Source organism: Eptatretus burgeri, chromosome 15 (assembly GCF_056783735.1).
Source record: "Eptatretus burgeri isolate ZD-2024b chromosome 15, Ebu_testis_v1, whole genome shotgun sequence".
In the NCBI taxonomy this organism is placed as follows: domain Eukaryota; kingdom Metazoa; phylum Chordata; class Myxini; order Myxiniformes; family Myxinidae; genus Eptatretus; species Eptatretus burgeri.
In genome coordinates this window covers 60,213,934-60,231,686 of record NC_140975.1, presented here as the reverse complement: position 1 = coordinate 60,231,686, position 17,753 = coordinate 60,213,934, and the positions used below count along the sequence as shown (strand labels likewise).

The 17,753-nt window shown below is 42.1% G+C and overlaps 1 protein-coding gene across 3 annotated transcripts in view; it reads right to left on the bottom strand.

Moving 5' to 3' along the window:
* The window catches only part of LOC147012295 (serine/threonine-protein kinase D1-like), a 139,569-nt gene that overhangs the window by 67,526 nt on the left and 54,290 nt on the right, over positions 1-17,753 (bottom strand). For all 3 annotated transcript variants that reach the window (XM_085856242.1, XM_085856240.1, XM_085856241.1), the window contains one exon: positions 1,643-1,774. In XM_085856242.1, coding sequence (XP_085712368.1) covers positions 1,643-1,774 — 132 coding nt within the window. The remainder of the gene's footprint in view (positions 1-1,642; positions 1,775-17,753) is intronic.

Below are 17,753 nucleotides of genomic sequence, written 5' to 3'. Positions count from 1 at the left end.
TGTGACGGCCTCCAATTCCGAGGGAGTCTGGTGGGAACTGAGATAGCTTTCCCCACCTCGTGGTCTCCTCACCCGACCCCTGGCCCGCAACAACATATGGAAAGCCTGGCACTGATCAACCACAGACTCGAGCGTGGCATAGAATGCGTCCTTCACGGTGAGATCATTCGCCTCAGTCGGAGCACATACAGAGACCAGGGAAATGACACCCAAGGAGTGACGAATCCTTAGTCTCATAATATGCTCGTTTACCAGCGTTACCTCAATTATCATTGGAGTCAGCTTATTGGACACAGCTACAGCAACTCCTTGAGCATGGTAACCATCAGAGCGACCAGACCAATAGTAGGTGTAACCACCCGCCATGATCTTGCCGCAATCCGGTCTCCGAACCTCAGAGAGTGCTGCAATACCGATGTCAAAACGCTTGAGCTCAGATGATAACAGAGACAGGTGATCATCCTCTCTTAAGGATAGGACATTCCAGGTACCCAACCAAAGGGACCGCCTCAGGTTAACCCAAGGAGACCGCCATCTTGTGGATGACACCTCAGCACCACTCCGACACACTCTCCTGCAATCTGACCCGGGAATGTTACCCCATGGTTTCCCTCCTATCATCAAAGATTGGGGGTCCCGAAGGCTTTGCCCCAATCCCGTCATCCGGTGAGCTGCCCTGCGAAGAGAAGCTGCACAGGAGGTACTCCCACGGAGTGGGTTTTCAGATTTTTCATGCTTCGAGAATGTTTTGCGGAATGAAAGGTTTTACGGTGGCCGGAGTGCAAATCCTGCCACCAACCTCCTCAAAAAAAGTAACCCAACTGCAGGAGGACGTCCGCATACAGAGTTGGGCACTAGATATGGATGGCCGTTGGCTCACAAAGAGATCCTCCGCCCTTTCACAGGTTTTGTTTTTAATCCTGCTGGCTGTCCATATCCAAACACCCTACTCACCAGGAAACCTGGTGGGGGAAACGGTTTAGTCACTGACAACCCGACCATGGAACAGGTTGGTACAGGTTTACATGATACCTGTAGCAAGTCCTGACACTTGGACTCAAAAGCTGTTCGCTATATGTTGCTAACTCAGGTTCTTCCTGATGACTCCATCTTTGCTCTTTGCTTATTCAAGTTCCTTCTGATGACTCCAATGCAGTATTTGGTCTTCTATCTGAACTATTCTCGATTACAGAAACTAAAAAGTTCCAAATTGTCTTTTTGGTAATGCACTTTCCAAGCAGCATTGCTCACACCTTACAATAAATAGCCAGTCCCCCAATTCCCTCAAAATGTACTTTCAGAAACTACATATAAGCATGTGTAAGCCTTGGTATATGGATTATAATAATTGAATAACCCACTTTTTCTCGAGACAAAAATTAATTAATATCTGGGAAATAAACTCAACAGCCCCTAAATCTCAGAACACACATCGCTATCATGCTACAAGGACAATAGCAGGAAAGCTCCGATTGATTACAATTCATTGAATGCTCGACCGAAAACCAACAAAACTGTTTCACATCAATCTCAATACAAACCCTCAACAATCCAACCATCGATTTCTGTTTCCTAAATCAGAGGATCACAATGTTTCACTTGGATGGTAGGCATCAGGCACCCTGACAAATGGCAAACTGACCTTCACATTTGAGACCTTGCCGAACCAAGCCCCAGAGCATTTCTCCACAATGATCGCAGAATGTTGGCGACTTGTACGAGTGAACAAAGAGCGTGTGTGGCCGGATCTGGATGTCCTCCAACGTCGCCGAGGCTGGGAAATAAAAAAAAAGGGCAGATGAAGCAAAAATATCGTGGTATGCATGGATACGAGCATGAAGGAATCTTCAGAAAAATAAAAAGTGATGCAATGGTCTGCTGGAAGACAAACGATTGGCCACCCAGTGTATGCTGGCACAGCCGTGGAACAGAAAAGGCTGCTTTGTGAAAGATGTTGGACCACATGAAAAGAAGGGAATGAAGCAGACAGCGTGGAGACATAGATCAATGAAGACAAAAGGAAAACTAATAATAATAATAAATTAAAGCCTAATGCCTCCGGTGACTTCGTCTCAGAGGCATAGATAGATAAATAAAGGCAAAGATAGAACAGAAACTGATTTTCAAACATGGAATCAACTCGCATCAAGAGTAATCTATGAAATAAAGGCACATATTGAAGGCTCAAGACCTTTTTGTGGCGTTGCACCATCAGTTTTATTTAAAAGGTTATTGGTTCCAAATAATGTTCTACATTCACATCATTTTTGGGTAGAGACATTTTTCTTGTAGTTATGGTCCCCAATAAAACAACATTAAGTCCACACAAAAGCAGGTACGTACTATCATGCACACCAAAACAAACATTTTGTTTCAATGCTGATAATTTTCTCGATGAAATGTGATAATAACCTTGTTACTTTAATGTTTATAAAAATCGATTTACAAAGTATTGCAGTAATGCTCAACGGCTGTCCGACTGAAAATAAATACTTCACTTACACCGTTTAAAGCTTCGAACGAAACCAGGCTCGGTGACGGTGGTTAGCGTGTCCGCTCCGAGTCTGGGAGGTCAGCGGTTCAACGCTTACCCTGGCTGAGTCATACCGAAGACATGGCCACGCTGCTTTCTCACTTGAGGCTCAGCAGGATTGAGGAGGGAGATCAGAGACAAACCCTACAGGTTGGCAGTCATCAATTGCCTCGCTGACAGAGAGAAAAGTGAAGTCACAAGACACCGCTATACCTGGCATCCAGAGTGCATCGGATGCATGTCTCAAGTCGTCTGGTATTATTGTTTATCTAACGTCGATATTAACAGCTCCTCCATGAGCCATGTAACCTGATTAACCCCACTCCTCCCCCCCCCTCCCCGCTCCCCCGAAATTTTTTTGCGAATAAATGTTATCGGCAAGAATTTTTCAAAAAGACAAAAAAACAACCTTTTTTCAACTACAGTATAAAGAATTGACATTGCATTTGAAAGAATCTAATCCCAAACTGTATACAGTAATGATTCGAAAAATGGGGAGCAAAAAAAAAAACAAACAGAAGTATTGCAGTTCTGTATTGGCAAATATTAACAAAATACTACCTCTATCATAACAAAATCAAATGCAGGAAAAAAAAAAGTGACAATACACTATTCTCGGTAGAAATTGTGTCATTCCAGGGATGGCATAACGAGCATTTAGAAACCAGTGCTATTGCTGGTAAATGATACTCCACACTTGAAATTATAGCAAGAATCCATTTTCCAGGAATTGTATTCAAAACTGGATTGGGACGAAGATGCATTTGATACTTCAAGCACAGAACTAGTGGGATGCGTGGGCAGCACAAGAGAACGAGACATCTGCGATCACAAAACGATCGCCAAGGGTAAGCCTCCCCCGGTGCCCGCAATCCAACATTGGTCACATTTTTTCCCATATCGCCATATGTCCTCGACCTTAAATGTTTAGGGATTGAATGTAAATCAAGAAAACGTGTCCCCATCTAAAATCTATCAATAAAGCTCAACATAGTGAAAATCGGAGGAAAATTATTCAAGTTATGATCAAAAAGGTGCTTTCATTTATTTGGTCACAATCCAAAAAAAGTAGGTCAAGGACACTGATCAAATATCAGGTGCACAACTTCAGTACAGGTACACACCTGGGAAGGATAAGCGAGCAGTCTGAGATTCCATGTTGACAAAAGATACTTTTTTTCAGAACACCATTTGAACCTTATGCCTGGTGTTGGCTTAATGGTTAGGGTGGTGGGCTTGGGATCCTAGGATCCTGAGTTCAAACCCTGCTCAGCTGTTGAATTAATACCAGGTGGGGTTGTTCTGCCTGTCATCCTTCCGAGGTCGGCAAAATGAGTGCCAGCTTGCTGGTATCCTGTGTTGGAGTGGCGACCCGTCCAGGATTGTCCCCAATAGCCAAGGATGCTGCTTGGGCAGCAACAACGCTCTGCAAAGAGGATGGTCCCAATGGATGGATGGATTTGACCTTGACCTTTAACTCAGAGGGGTACGATGTAAATCAAGCATAAATGCGCATTACCCAAAGCTATCTCGAGGGCAATTTTGTTCCAATTGGACAAAAATTAGTCGAGTTATGGTTAAAAAAAAAAGAAAAGTTAAAATGTCGATTAGGTCATACCATAAAATTAGATCAAGGGCCAAAAAAAATGTCAACGCCACGTACTTTTTACTCCCATTATTGATGCAAAGTTTCATTCAGAAAGTCCCAGCAGGCAACAAGATACAGCTCAGCCATTGTCAAAAAAAAAAGGAAGAAAAACTAATTAATTAATTCTTTAATTAATTAATGGTCATTTAGTACTCTTAAGGGGTCGAAGAAACTCTGTGGTACCATGAAAATTGGGGGTACCAATTGTAGAAATAAACCCTACACAGCTCTAAGACTCCCGTGATCCTATCGGGGGAGTCTTAATAAAACCAAGAAAACGGTTGAGTTACTCGTAGTGAAAGATGAAAAGGTGCTGACGTTTCACTCTTTATCCCTCATCGAAGCAGAAGTGAGCTTAAAACTGGAGTGCTTTGAATCAGGTGGTTGGTGGTGGTAGACAGCAGAGACTCTCAAAAGTGATGCTAATTATCTCAGGCTGTTCTTTAGGTGATCATGGATATTCAAGTGGAGATCATCAAATGACCTTGTTGTAAATAAATACGTGCGAGTTGTCTCCAAAACAGCAAGGTACGACAGGACAAAATGGTCTCAACGGATGAGATAGCTGGTCTAAAAATCGCTGTTGAAAACACGAAACCAATAACCATACAACAAAAGTAAAAATGGTAACCAGACCATATCCAGTGGGACGTACAAAGCCAGAGATGTACGGATGTATGTCGTTGCTGGTCGCTGGTCCTTTTACCCACCACGTTTTCACATTGGAATGGCAAGCAACATCACCAAAAAAAAATGCAGAAGTGCTCCAGTTATACAATTGACATGTCATATATATATATATATATATATATATATATATATATATATATATATATATATATATATATATATATATATATATATATATATATATATATATATATATATATATATATATATATATATATATATATATATATATATATATATATATATACTCTAAGGTTTTGGTGAAACTATCCTGAAGATCTGTTCCGTTTCGGTGCCTCGTCCCATCTGTCCTTTATTTATTAAAGTTACTCCCCAAGGTGAGCGTGTCCATCTGCCTGCTAGATTTCCAGCGTTTTATTCGAGTAGGACTCTTCTTGATTCGGCTTAAATTGTTAAATCTCTTTCTTTATGATCGGCGTGGTTTGAGACTGCGTTTGGAACTTGGCTGCATGCGGCACCGTTCGGGTGCATGGGCCGACTAAACTGTTTAAATTATCTGGAGTAAGCCAATCCAAAGTGAGCTGAGCAGTCATGTTATAAGGAGTAATGGATAGCGAAGTTATTGAACGACAAACAAAATTAATGAAGTCTGATTTGGGAAACTAAGCATTAATGGAAAAGAGGTTGCATTCATTCACGGGCAGCCGGTAAGCTTCCTTGGCAGACTAATCTTCAAGGACCTCAAGGATGACACCATCAGACAATCCGTTAAGAACAAGCTCAAAGATATGTAAAGTATAACAGACCAAAGCCTTCTAAATGTAATCATGAAGATGTGGGTTCACAAACATGAAATTATACCCAAAATGACTTGGGAATTCACAATATACAACTTCCCAGTCACCTACATTGAGAGCCTCAAAACCCCATGCACAAAATTTCTGGAAACATGGGCAGGTATAAGCAGAAATACCACCAACAGTGCACTGGACAGAAGCAGGAAAATGTATTGTTCGGTGGTAAAGGGGGTAGGTGGGTTTGGGTCCATACCTTGATTGTGGTAAGAATAGTATTGACCATGTGAATCGAGTTGCTTAGATTTGCGCCTGCATCAGGGAAATGGTCACAGGTAAGTCGTATTGTAAAATGTGCACTGAGGAAGAAGTGAGTGTAAACCTTCAAACAGAATAGGGTAAGGCTGCATTGTGTAAAATCTCCTGTAACAGGTGAGGCCAGGTGGAGGACTTGTGGCCATAGAAAGGCACCATGGTAGCACTATAAATGCGCATTTACAGGACAAGATGGATGCTCTGAAAGTGCCATGAGCAGACATGGCAATTCGGCTGAGGCATCACAAAGGGCCGCGTTCCGCTCAACCACAATGCCCTGTGGAGTGGCCAATAGGGAGCAGATGTGAGTGGTCTGAATGGATGATAAAACTGTAGTGCACACATTTGGGTTCTGGTTGTCTGTCTGTCTGTCTGTCTGTCTGTCTGTCTGTCTGTCTGTCTGTCTGTCTGTCTGTCTGTCTGTCTGTCTGTCTGTCTGTCTGTCTCCTCTTTCTCCACTCTCTCCCTCCACCCCCATGTGAAGAACTGTTGGAGAGATTGGGCAGCACGTGGCATCCTCATTGCGATCTCTTCTCATTGCCATCCTGAACCACACCGTTCTGTGCCATACCTGCCTGCACGACTACACCATCGTGGTACAGCAGCACCAGCTCATAACTGCCTCAAATCCTCACTTGCTCCCTTTGTTATTTGAGTCTGGTATGTTGGTGCCATAGTGGGTTATTTATTTTCATTGGACACAGGATTGCGTGTTCCTTTCGCCCGTTTGTGTCTGTCACTAGCTGGGTTCGTTCCATTTATTTATTCATACAGTCTTGTCCATCATCCTCATCTCCGTATTCTATTTTTAACAAGAGTGAGAATTGCTTTGCAATACATGTCCCTCACTGATGTGATACTTTCCAAGTCCAAAAAGGGCATAACTTTGTGAAGAATTGATGCCCTTCAAACTTGTTCTGTAACTTATCATAATCAAGCCACGTACCAAGTTTCACTTGAGGATGTTGAAGGGTATGGGGGAAAAAAAGTTTGAAATGCCACAGTTTGAACGGACAGACAGCAAACTTTTAGTCCCCTCTGGTGAAACCGGTAGAGGACTAATATAACCATTTTCATTGGTAAGAAACATCTTCCCACCTTCTGCCTCTGCATGTGCGAACAACCGACAAGTTCAGCTTTCATTTGAACGATCGTTAGCATTTCGAAAGTAATGACTAAAAATAATGCAGGAACTTCGAACATAATTTTGGCCGTTTGTGGAGGTGTTAGACCGTTTAGACTGTTAGACCGTTCTCTGAAAAGTCTGTGAGACCAACCTGTGTTGCGCATTCCCACGCTCACTGCAGTGAAGACTGTACACACCTACACCACACGGTTCTGTCAACTCTTCTGTTTGTCCTGTGTACGAATAGACCTCGCCCGAGTACGTTAAGCGTGCCGATCAGGTTTCGCTGTAACATTTATATTTTCGTTCTCCTTACTGTGGTCCAGCAGGTATCCCCATTATTGATTGCTACTGTTACTTTTAAAGTGTATTTCTGTGTATTTTGAGCTGCGGAATCACCCTCCGGTGGGATCAATTTCCCCTCAGAATCATGCGCACCACAATTCATGCGAATGAATAAATTCCAAGCACACCACACCACAAAATATGCATATTTGGAACGCCTCCGGTGGTTTCACATCACCCATTAGGGGGACAGAGCGCACGCACGCATGCACGCATGCACACTACAGTATCAGCTATTCTTGAAATATAACAATTTAAAGGATTGTTGTAAATGATTTCACAACATCCTATATTCAACTTCATTTAAATTGTAAACCTCGAAACATCGTTCCCTTACCTAAAGGAAGAACCTGAACCTGTAAGCAATTGAATGGTTTCCCGACTGCACGGATCAACAGCTGGGCACCGTTCTTCCTCAAGGTTTCGATCATTTCAGGCCAAAACCTCTCCAAAAGGTGGATCCACAACCCCGGTCACAGGTCCACAACAGAAGAATAGATCCACAAGCTCAGTTGCGTCCATGCAGTCAGTCAACTCATCAAAGCAACATCACCGATCAAACTTTACTCGCTCGAGGCTTTAATGTATTGTGATGGATTTTGAAAACCCCTGGGTGTCACATACCAAATCACAAAGAATAGAATAGTTCGGCCAAATTAAAAAAATAAAATACCAATTTATCATCCCCGCCTGCTTCCTATTTTGAACCTGCCTCCTTTTTAAATTATTTGTTATTTTGTCAAACATCCCCACCCAAAAAAAACATCGTGCCTGTGACCAAAGAAAGCTGTGCAATGAAACTGCTGCACCACTTAAAAGGTATCCCCATAGGGGACTGACGGATACTACCCCAACAAGCGAAACAATAACACAAAAAAAACAAGTTGTGCCAGGCACAACAAATCCCACCCATTTAAGGCATAAAGTTAATTTGGGGATCAAATTTAAATTTGATACATCCTTAACCTGAATGTTGATTATAAGGAAGAGAATAAGGAATATTTTAGTCTTAGTTTGAAGTCAATTAAACCATTTTGACGAAGTAATGACCGTAAAATGATTTTGACCTTTCAAGGCCACGTAAGGACAAAGGTCATGGTGTCAAATGAAAGCCAATAAAGAACTTGATATATGTCTTCCATAGTAAACACGCATATTCCTAACCTTTTTTGATTTATAATGGAAAATATGTAATTGTGACCGACGACCATGACCCCCAAAACTTCGGACCCGACCGATCTTCACAAATATGCATTTTTCGCTCTAGGAATGGGTAGGATCATAAGTGACAAATAGAATAAGGTTCACTATAAGCTTAGTTTGAAGTAAATCAAATCATTTTTAACGAAGTTATGAGCGAAAAACGATTTTGATCTTTTCGTGACCTTGACCTTTGATCCAATTGGACCCAACAGTTAATCGGGTCGTCCAAGGTTCATTGCCCACCTGTGGATTAAATTTGATAGTGTTTGCTAAAGCGGTTTTGCCATAAAGTTGCTAACTAACAGACAGACAGACAAACAAACAAACTAGCCCAGGAGCATTAGTATAGGGATGGAAAAAATGCAGAAAGCTGATTTTTTCAGGGATAGTTCTCTGATATCTCCTGAGTAAAAGTGCATAAAATCCCGAAAAATCCCGTTTGTGCTAAACGCGTGGGAACGCGAAATCCAAGATGGCCACCGTTTCGCTAATTCCGTCAGCCGGAAATCAGCTAATATCACATATGGTCATGTAATAGATGATCCTTGGGGTTTTAAGGTATGAGGAATTCATTCCCGATGTTATTTTTCCATATAAACCATCATTTATACCATCAAAATTGATATCATGGCCCTTTTTTAAATAAAGAAAGGTCATGACATGTGAGCGGTTGAACAAAATATATTTTGTGCAAATGCATTATACATGCATGGGATACATATGACACCAACCAATGTTCACCGGACAAATGAATATAATGGATGTCAATTATCATATTTATTGGATGTGACTAAACTGTTTTTTGTTGATTTGTAGGTTTCCAGCATTACTGTGTTGACACCGATGGGCATATTTTATTACTTTAAAAATTGTTGGTATCAAATGAGCCTCCTTATTTTGGTTCAAACAATGTCTTTATCCTGCCCTCATATACTTCTCTTTATGTTTCAGATGAATAAAGCGTGATGGCAGCCCAAGATATATGTCGACTCTGTGACAAGGTCATCACCTCAGAAGCTAGCGTAATTACCACAAAAGGACTCGACAACATCCTAAAAATCAGTGCGGAACTCCAGGATGGGGTTGACAAAAAACTTCTGCAAGAGCATCCTCCGATCCCAGCCCATATATCTTGTAAAACTAATTACACTAGACCTTCTAACGTTACAAAACGCAACAACATGGCTATGGGAGGTGATGATTATGATGGAGATAGAGAAAGTAAAGTTATTTGCCGTTCCCACGTTCCCACTTTTAATATCAAAACACACTACATATATTGTGGAAAGTACATGGACACTGATCAGCATAATAAGCTCACTATAAATCGACGTGAATATATCCACAAGGCTGAAACAACAGAACTCCTCTCATCCATCATAGCCAAAGCACTAGAATGAGATGATACTTGGGGTAAAGAAGTTCACATCAGAGTTCAGAACGTTGGGGATCTTGTAGCAGCTGAGGCTAAATATCATCATCACTGCCAAGTTCAATTCCACAAAACCCGTGCTTTTGAAAAGAAGCTGAAGGGACGCCCCTCTGGTTCTGTGGATGATTTAAAACAGCGAGCTTTCTAAAAAGTATGTGAAGACATAGATTCTAGTGATATCCATCAGTACTCGATCATTGATCTCGAAAAACTCATGCAAAAGTTCTCTGCCAATAGAGAGTGTTACACAGCTAAACATCTGAAAACGAAACTCCAGGAACATTATGGTGATAGCCTCATAATAACCAGTGAACATGGAAAAAGAGACCATTCACACGTTTTTAGATGAAGCAAGTAGAATACTCAGAGATAGTTACAAAGCAACGGGATTAACAGCTGAGAACATAGTAGACATGGCAGGAACTCTAATAGAGGATCAGATGCGGTCAATGCGATATGATACGTCTCATTATCCCAAGTTTTCAGATTTAAAGAGTAGTGATTATATGGTATCTCCACTTTTATTAAGGCTTTTATCACACCTGATAAAAGGCAATAAATGTGAACGCTAGATTTATCTCTGCTGTGATGGCTTCTTTAACCCGTAATGGTATAACATGCCGAAAAAGCCAAGCAGATGCAGATTTCCTCATTTGTAACTCAGCTATCGAGCTTGCCGAGGAATGTGATCGTCCATTTATTCTGGTGGGAAAAGATACAGACTTATTGGTTATGCTGATCGACAGATCTTGTCCAAACTTGTACATGCAATATGCAAATAATGCCATTTATAGCACAGACTGTATCAGAGAGGCTTTGCATGTGAGTGTTAGGGACCATCTGCTTGTCTCCCATGCTATCACAGGGTGTGATACTGTTTCTGCAATGTACAAAGTGGGTAAAAAGACAGCCTTAAATGTGTTACAGAATAAGGGCTGCAAATTCCTTGATATTTTCAAGGCAAATGACACTACTCATGAACAAATTGCCAGGGCTGGGGAAATGTTTGTCTTAAAGTTATATAATGCGAACGAGACGTGTGTGTCCCTTGACAACTGCCGATTTTTATCATACCTGCAAATGATGAAAAAGACTCGAAAGAAGAAATCCTCATCTTCTGCATCATTTCAACTAGAGAGCTTGCCTCCCACATCTGCAGTTGAGATATCATGCTTATCGGGCCTACTATGCTGTGCAGGAAAGGTTGGGAAACTCCTTACAGGCAATTGACTGTGGTTGGGAATGCAATGATGACATGCTCATCCCAATCTACACAGACAGACCACCTGCATCTGATTCTGTATTACGCATGGTGTCATGTGGGTGTAAAACCGGTTGTGGGAAACAGTGTTCATGCCGCAAAGCTGGTCAAGACTGTTCAGCCATGTGCTCGACATGCATTGGGCAGAACTGCACTGATGCATGTCCACTTGATGGTAACAACAGTGACAATGAATAAAGTAAAATGGAATCATTTGATACGATAAGAAAGCACTATCAATTTCATTTTTAACTTTTTCAAATTCTCTGGCAAAGTTATCATCAATGTACATATGCTTGTATGTGCATCCTTCCATTTTCCTTTTAAAATAGTATAACTGTGTTTGAATAAAATTATAATGGGAGAAGTCATGATAATTCCAACACTATTTTCATTTCACATGTGACCTCATCAAATTCTCATTTGGAAATGTCATTTCACATAAGATTTTCATGAGTTCTCATGTAATTCTCAAGCTTGTGAGTTACCATGAGAACAGTTGGTGTGGGTTCTAATGGAAATATAGTATAATGTGTAATTATATAATGCATCAGAAACATTGTAAATAATATATTACAGTACAATTGGTGTCATGATGGACTAATCTATGTTGAAGATGACTGACGGATCATTGCGGATGCCTTCTTTTGTAATAAATTTACCAAAATTTCGATTTAGACGGATATAATGACTTTAGAATTAAAAAGGACATCACTAATGAATCCTCATACCTTAAAACCCCTAAAATCATGCATTACATGACCATATGTGATATTAGCTGATTTCCGGTTGACGGAATTAGCGAAACGGCGGCCATCTTGGATTTTGCGTTCCCACGCGTTTAGCACAAACGGGATTTTTCGGGATTTTATGCACTTTTACTCAGGAGATATCAGAGAACTATCCCTGAAAAAAATCAGCTTTCTGCATTTTTTTTTCCATGTTTCTAGGTGTTCTTCACTTAATGCTCCTGGGCTAAACAGACAAACAAACCGGACGATTACAATATCCCGCTCCCTCCCTCCGGGGGGCGGGATAACTAAACAACACAAGAAACGAGAAGGGTACTTGGTGGAGCGCATACCTCCGCCACGCAATGCCTGATCCACGAGAACATACCGGGCCAAACACATTTTTGAAATATCATGCTATACATCGTTTTTGGCACTATCAATGGTGAAGAATCGCTTCGAAAATTAAATAATTCTCGTATCCAGATCAGGATTTGGATCTTTACCAAAATGGAATCAATTCGGCGTGGTCACACAAACATAACTTCCTTCACCTTCGGTGGTGGAGGTAAACGAATGAAAAACGGTGGGTTAGAAAGGTCCTTCTTCATTTTGACGGACGGATGGAAGGAAGCACATACGGTATAATGAAATGATTTGCAGCACTTAAAAATCCATATCTTAGTGTGTGGCTCTTACACCATTCATTGAATCGATCATTTTCCCCATGTCGATGCCGAGTTTTATAACTTCAACCGAGCTTCTACCGCCGAGTTGGACAAGGGAGCGCTGGTGAGTCCACATCCCACGTATGTAAATCTGTGTATTAAATGTTTACTGCAGATCTATAAAACTGGTGTGTTAAGTATACGATTTGTAAGGGTCCTAAAAGCTGACAGCCATTTTGAAAAATATATATTAACAAATGACAAATAAAAGGGTCTCCTTCCTCAACAACAAAAAAAAAACGCAAAAGATAAACAGGTATTTAAAAAAAAAAATTTGGCCTTATGTCGAAGCAATTTATCATAAACTTGGGAATCCAACGTTCAGTAAAGGAGGAAAAATGCATTGTGTTCACAGCAGTGTCAGCTACATTATTCATCCCCTCTTTATCTTTCTCACTCTCTCATACACATCTAAAACACGAACAAAACACTTCACATGATCCAATTCCAACAAATCCAACAACTCCACATCAGAGCGAAGAACGCAAACATGTGCCTGGAAGAATATGGTGATGCCATGAGGAGGAATCCGTGACAAAATCGGCAAGGTCGGTCGAAGGAAGAGTCGATTCCTGATCACGCGAGACAGCCGGCAGAAGCCGATGGACCATGCGAGGGAGCGGGCGGGAGCCGATGGACCACACGAGGCAGCCGGCGGACCCAGTGAGGCAGCCAGCGGAAGCAGACGGACCCAGCCAGCGGAAGCCGACGGACCACAGTAGGCAACCAATGAGAGCTGCTGGATCATGGCGTGCGGACATGGTTGCCGACAGGCCGCACACCTTTCAAAGCTGATGTGGATATTGGAACTGAGTGTGGCTGCACCTGGGAGCAACGAGGAGGACATCAGAGGAGCTTGGAGTCGAGACAAGGGCAGTTCAAGACAGAGCGAGGGACCGACAAAGAAAGAGCTCCTAGACGCAGTTGCCATACGTGCATGCTCCTATAGACATTCTCCTCATCCACATCGCCTTTCTTCCCTTTGATCACTACAGCAATCAACAGAAGCAACAACGGTACTTTTTAGGACCCATCTACATTTCGCACCTCACATTTTCACACACTTCACACACTTCAATACCGCCCACCCACTTCGGTAACACGTGAGCCAGCCGGTTCACTTGCGGGGCCAACAACATGCCCCATCGCCCGCTCTCACTCTCTGTCTATCAGTCTTGTGCTTCTTCTTTTGCTGGAATGAAAGTGGCACCTGAGTTATTCATGTTAAGTGATTGTCAAAGCTTGGTGTTGGCTTAATGGTTAAGGTGGCTGGCTTAAGTTTCAGCCCTTGTTGTGCCATTAAATAACACCAGGTGGGTTGACTCAGCCTGTAATCCTTCCGAGATCTGCAAAATAGGTACCACCTTACTGGAAACAGAAGGCACTGCATCAGCGGCACAGCAGCGCTCCCAGCAATGATGCAACCAGTAGCCACAGGCTGCATAGGAAATGATGATGAGTAATTGCCAAAGGGGCTTCTGTGCTTAGATGAGGCTTTTACATGTGTGACTTTTGTTTGACCTGTAAACATGGGCCTTGTGAATAAAAAATACCTTCGAAACTGTCCGGTTGTCTGTTTCCATCGTTTAAACGTAGTGTTCTGCAACCAGGGAGTTCACCCTTGCCGATTCGTTCCATGTAGTCAGCTGTGATAAAGTACGGCCATATCCTGTAATTGGTTGGGCGTTGGGAGGCATAGCACCCTATCTGGGGGGTTTAATTTGCCGGTAAGGTAATGCGGGATTTTGACACCGTACCCTACCTAAATTAAGCATCTCAGACGGCGTCCGTGGTTGTTTAACAACCCACAGCACCACAGACTTATCTGGATTGCGATCGGGGAAGTCAATTGCAAGAACTCCTCTTGTAATCCACTCATAGGTGAATCTGTAACAGTATTATCACATATTTACAACTCTCATCACACATTCCATGACATGATAATACACTATTAAATCATGCACATCTTACCTTAACTATAACACACACACACACACACACACACACACACACACACGATACAAGCACTTCCACATAGCCTCTGCACTGTGGATGAGTGCAGCACAGCAGATGGATTGCAGCAGATATGGGCATTGGAGAAAAGGATCGGCATGAGCACAAGCCAGGGTCCAGGAGCGAGTGAGTCCTTGAGGATCTGAACGCTGCGTGCTGTGCTCTTACACTTTTACATGAACCAGCAGTCATAAACCCATCGCTCTTCCGACATCATGAAACATGAATGCAAATTTTCCATGTCATATGACAATGCACGTACAACTCGTTTATTGAAGAGTTCGCATTGTACGTGCCCATATTAATCTGCGGAAATTATAAAATTAAGAGAAAAAAAAACCAAAACAATTATCACGGGTAAAATTCACATCCACGAACTGCAAATTATTTGTATGCACATGAAAGGATTTTTCAAGGAATGTAGTGTGAAGGGCCAACGACATGGTGTGATCACAAAAGAGCATTTGAAAGGAAATCTTATCAGTAAACACAGAGAAATAATTGATTTTCTGCCTCAGCTTGAACGTAACAGAGTGACCTCACAAACAACCAGTAGCTGTGGCTCCGACTCTCAATGCGCGCTTACTCGGGCCACCAGTGTGAGCAAACGTTGCGATCAACAATTATAAAGCTAGACGATCGATGACATGGAATGATCAACAGTTTGGAGGATTATTATAGTTGACCTGAAGCCATATTCATTTCATCCTCTGGAAGGAGTTTCTCTTGAAGGATGAGCAAGTGACATTTCTAAAAATATTTTTAACATTCGATGAAAGACCCCTCCATGTTCGTACCCTTCACCTGTCTGCTTCACCCTCGTCCCACCTCCTCCCAGCTTACTACCCTCCTCGCATCCTCCCAGCTTACTCCCCCTCCCTCCATACCCAGCTTCCCCGTACCCTCCCAGTTCCTCCCCACTCGCACGGCCCCCTCCCAGCTTCTCCCCACCACCTTCCCAACTTCCTCCCCCCGCTCTGCACCCTCTTCCTGCTCCATTCCACATTCCTGCCCCCTGCCAGCAGCTCTTCCTCCCTTGTCCCTAACTGTGTAGACCTCAAACATCTGAGGCCTCCACTCCAGCCTTACAGGTCAACGTTCCTCGGTGGACTTTGTCCCAAGGCATCTAACCCTAAACTCGGTTTGAATCTTCTTGAAGGATTTCGTTCTTCGGCAGACTTTGACTGAAATCTATTATTCGTTAATTATCCACAGCATGTTGGAAAAATAAATAAATAAATGGGGCTATCTCGACCAAATCCAAATCTGCTGACTTTACCCAAACTCCACTTTAAGCACCTGTAAAAAGTAAGAAGGTATCATTTGTATGAGGAAGTTATTGGAGGTAAGGTCGCTGCAGTTTTTTTGTGGTCATCCTGTACTTTGCGAAAACGTGACAAAATTTGCGTTTATAATCCTGTGGGTTGTCAGTGGAGAACACCTGCCATCTAGATGGTCGATCTTTCGTAGCAAACACTTCACATACCCCATTATCACAAAGGAAAAGATACCCAACTCACAGCATCTTCGTTTTTGGTACCTCCTTCGAGGTATGGTGGTCCATCAGCAACCTCATTGCTAACCGAATCAGCGATTCTGTAGTTTTCCACAAATCAACCCTCCTGATGTTTGGGGTTCGATTTACCACCTATGTTGAACAATGTTGTCATGGCATTCTTCGTGGGAGAACAATTCTTGCAAGATCTTCAACGTTTCTTTCACAGCAATCAGGTTCAAAATGGGTAAGACAGGCCGCTGTGCTTCGTTGGAGCAAAGTATCTCATTTAGCCTTATGAATACAGGCCTCACCCTTCACAGGAACATTCGTGAGACTAAAAAACAACAAGAGTGCAAGTGAGCACAATATACGCCCGAACAAGAAGGTATTTACAGAATTGTGCTACTACATGGAAAACAGCATCCTGGTTGCCATGGCAACCACTTTAGATGACGAACGTATGTCGCGACACACCGTCTCCACAGTCTGTACCTATGTACCAAATATAAAACATGAAAGTTGAAAACTTTGGGAGTTAGAGTGCGGAGAGGAACGGACGGACGGAGACAGACAGACAGATGGACGACTGATATCACATAATACGCCCCGATATATATATATATATATATATATATATATATATATATATATATATATATATATATATATATATATATATATATATCGGGCGTATAAAAACTAAAACAAAAAACCCGAATCCGACACCTTTTTTTCCTTGCTCGAACCATTAGCCACACAAAAATCAATCTTTTAGCGACCAAATTCCCCAGATACTCAAACACCTAGTTGATACTATCAGCAGCAGTCTTCAATGCTGGTTATTGATAAGGTCATGTGTCCATGCTTCCCAGAAATAGACACAAAGACAGACAAACATCTCCCTTATAGTAAAGAGTGTCGAGTCAAAACTATAAACATTACATTGAAATTAAAAAAAAAATTAAAATCCAAAAGAGTTGATAATATAAATTCTTTAAATAAAGCATGTGTTCTGAGAAACAAAACTGGCTTCACAAAATACAGAGTTCGTGTCGAATAAGTATGAGAATTACCGATTGTCACAACTCTTACGGTCACCAGAAAATGCAGTCACGTTCGAATGGTGGATGATCGAAGAGTTTATTTGAAACGGTCGCCGGATTCGACCTGGTCCCAATCCTGAGGAACCGATGCAACAGTGCAGCGTCGGGTGGTTACGACCCACCAAACAATCGCTTACCTGCGACCATGCAACCAAGTCGGCTTAAATACTGTTGATACTTCCGAGCTTGGTAAACAAGAGCTCATCGTCCTGATGAGCTCTTACAAGAACGAAACCATGGCTGATGACTCCACATTCCTTTACTCGTGACCTTCAATCCTCAATCTTTACGATACTCGATTATGTGCTGCTGAAGCTATCCGGACAGGAAGTGAAGTCGTACACATGAGCTCATGACGTTTAAACGCCAAGA